Source organism: Protobothrops mucrosquamatus, unplaced genomic scaffold (assembly GCF_001527695.2).
Source record: "Protobothrops mucrosquamatus isolate PMUCROS unplaced genomic scaffold, P.Mucros_1.0 scaffold5969, whole genome shotgun sequence".
NCBI lineage: Eukaryota > Metazoa > Chordata > Lepidosauria > Squamata > Viperidae > Protobothrops > Protobothrops mucrosquamatus.
The window spans coordinates 19,116-22,376 of record NW_015391808.1 but is presented as its reverse complement, the minus strand read 5'-3'; the positions used below and the strand labels follow the sequence as shown (position 1 = coordinate 22,376).

General features: G+C 37.6%; 1 protein-coding gene across 1 annotated transcript in view; it reads left to right on the top strand.

The window, feature by feature from the left end:
- Window positions 1-2,124: 2,124 nt before the first annotated feature.
- Window positions 2,125-3,261, top strand: part of LOC107300023 (coiled-coil domain-containing protein 141-like) — a gene marked incomplete at both ends in the record, with an annotated part of 19,803 nt that continues 18,666 nt past the window's right edge. Inside the window, one exon of the mRNA XM_015829366.1 lies at window positions 2,125-2,244. Coding sequence (XP_015684852.1) covers window positions 2,125-2,244 — 120 coding nt within the window. The remainder of the gene's footprint in view (window positions 2,245-3,261) is intronic.

The following is a 3,261-nucleotide window of genomic DNA, read 5'->3' as shown; positions in this document are numbered from 1 at the left end:
TGTTGGCCTTTTTGGCAGCTGCAGCACACTGCTGGCTCATATTTAGGTGATTGTCCACTAGGACTCCGAGATCCCTCTCACAGTTACTACTATTGAGCAAGGTACCCCCTATACTATACCTGTGCATTTGGTTTTTCTTGCCTAAATGTAGAACCTTGCTTTTTTCACCATTGAATTTCATTTTGTTAGATAGCGTCCAGTGTTCAACTCTATCCAGATCCTTCTGTATCTTAAGCCTGTCTTCTGAAGTGTTGGCTATTCCTGCCAGCTTGGTGTCATCTGCAAATTTGATGAGTTCCCCATCTATCCCCTTGGTCAAATCGTTGATATAGATGTTGAAGAGCACTGGGCCCAGAACAGAGCCCTGGGGCACCCCACTACACACTTCCCTCCATGTAGATGCGGTTCCATTGAGGACCACATGCTGAGTAAATTATGTCCACAGCATTCCTCTGATCCACTAATTTTGTCACTTGGTCAAAGAATGCAATAAGATTTGTCTGGCATGATCTATTTTTGACAAATCCATGTTGGCTTTTAGTAATGACTTTGTTTGCCTCTAGGTGTTAGTTGATTCGCTGTTTGATTATATTTTCCAGGATCTTCCCAGGTATTGAGGTCAGGCTGATAGGTCTGTAATTTCCTGGGTCCATTTCCCCCCCTTTTTTGTAGATGGGAACTACATCAGCTCTTTTCCAGTCCTCTGGTAGTTCCCCTGTGCTCCAGGATATTTGAAAAATATAGTTCAGTGGTTCTGAGATCACATCTGCCAGTTCCTTGAGAACCTTGGGGTGTAATCCATCTGGTCCTGGTGATTTGAACTTGTCTAGGCTGGACAGGTGCTCACTTACCATTTTCTTGCCTATCTTAACTTATGTTTCTATTCTGTTTTTTATGGCACTATTTTTGATAGGTTGGTCTGTTTTTTCCCTTTGTGTAAAGACAGATGCAAAAAATGAGTTAAATAGTTCTGCTTTCTCCCTGTTGCTTGTCACCTTCTTGCCACTTTCACCCACTAATGGACCAATAATTTCTTTCACTTTTTTCTTGTTTTTTACATGTTGAAAGAAGCTTTTTTTGTTATTTTTGACTTTGGTCGCAAGCCTTAGTTCATTTTGAGCCTTGGCTTTCCTCACTTCATCTTTGGAGGCTTGGGCTATTTGCTGATATTCTGACTTAGTTATGTGTCCCTCTTTCCACTTTCTATACTTGTCCTTTTTATCTTTCAATTTGTCAGAGAGTTCTTTATGCAGCCATGCTGGTTTCTTTTGAGAGCTGTTATTTTTCCTCTTTGTTGGTATTGTGCTAGACTGGGCTTTTATTATCTCATTTTTCAAAATTCCCCAAGCTTCTTGAGTTGTTTTCCCCTTGAGGATTCTCATCCATGGAATTCTTCCCAAGCCCTCTCTAAGTTTATTGAAATTAGCTCTCTTGAAGTCCAAGACTCTAATTTGACTGTGTTCTATTGCTTGTGCTTCCATAATGTTGAATTCTAATATTGCATGATCACTTCCTCCCAGGGTTCCTATGGCTTCAACACCTTCTATCATTTCATCTCTGTTAGTGAGAATTAGATCCAAAATGGCTAATCCCCTAGTTCCTTTCTCTACTTTTTGGGAGACAAAGTTGTCTGCTAGGTTTGCCAGGAACCTGTTTGATCTTCCACTTGGTGCAGAGTTTGTCTCCCAGTTGATGTCAGGGTAGTTAAAGTCCCCCATTACTATTGTGATGTGCTTCCTACATACTTTAGTTAGCTGACTAGCAAAAAGTTCATCTATTTCCTCTGTTTGATTGGGTGGCCTGTAGTATACACCTATGGCAATGTCATTTTTTCCCCTTTTATATTGACCCAAATGCATTCAAGACAGTTTTTATCATTGTTGTGCTCTTATTCTGTAGAGATGATTTATATAACCATGGGTTATGGAATAAACCACAGTTGTCTGCCTTAATACAACATAATCTAAGAAATGATCTTTTGCTTAACACAGTAAATAAACTTCAATCTGCCAGTCCACAAGAGAATAGCCTGTATCAGCAAAGCAGATTCTATCCCTACTGACTCAGCTTCCATCAAGCTCATTTGCATATATTATTCATTTAAAAGATTGTTTCTGATTTCAGATAACCTCTTGGTACAAGAAGAACATAAAAGATTACATTAATAAGCAAAACTTGGGGTCATCTTTAAAGGAAAATGAAGCATTGCTTCAGGAACACAAGGAAATGGAATATAAGGTTAAAGTAAGACTCTTTTATCTGAAGTGGTCACCTTCTAGTTTTCCAATCCTTTATGGAGTATTTTATTGAGGTTTTGTTTTTATTTTTTTTTGAAGAATGTAGTTTAACTTAAGACATTGATTTTTAAAATATTTATCTAAGGTTATATAATCTGGTTACCATTATCTTTTTTATTATTGTTGTTTTCCTATTTCAAGATAAAGCTTTTATTATTACTTGTAAGGAAGCATCCTTCTCAGCTCGGTCTGAAATTGCTGTTCTTTCTAACAAAATCTGTAACATGCTTGAAAGTAGAGTAAATATCAGCAATAAAAATAGCATTATATAAAAAAATATTTAGAAACCAGTAAAATCGGTTCATTAAAAAAATCAGGGATTTCATGCCATCCAAAGTCTGAAAGGCCACCTCACCCACAATACACATAATATACAAGTACTCCGACTTCATTCAAAGGAACATAAGCATTCTTCTTCCCTCCCCACCATTTTATCTATATAAATTAATGAATAGGAAGTAGTGTAAATATCCAGTAAATTCCATGACTAAATAGAAACTAGAGTAGATTAATTCTGGTTTAATGCTGTAACATGTGCATAAGGATTTATAAAATGCCTGCAGGGTTAATGTATTTTATATAGGCCGGTTGATGCAAAATTGAAGGGAACAATAATTCATCTCTTAATGGTCAAAATACATGTACTGTGCCTGGGCACAGAACTTGTCTTTCACAAATAGCTGGAGGTCATCCAGATCACGACTCTGGTGTGAAAAAGTGCACAGCTTGAATCTGTTGCCCATTACATTCCCAACCTGGTTCTTCCTTCTCTCCTGCATTTGCTGTTGCTTAGGGCGAAACCTGTAAATTGGAAATAGATGATACAGAGGATCATCTGTACCATCTATTCTAACCTGTCTTCCAGCTGGTGCTAAAAGTTGGCTATGGAAACAAAAGCACTGATGTTTTCTGCAGAAATATGAAATTCATGAGCTAGCTTCTTTTTGAGCAACAATCCTTTTAT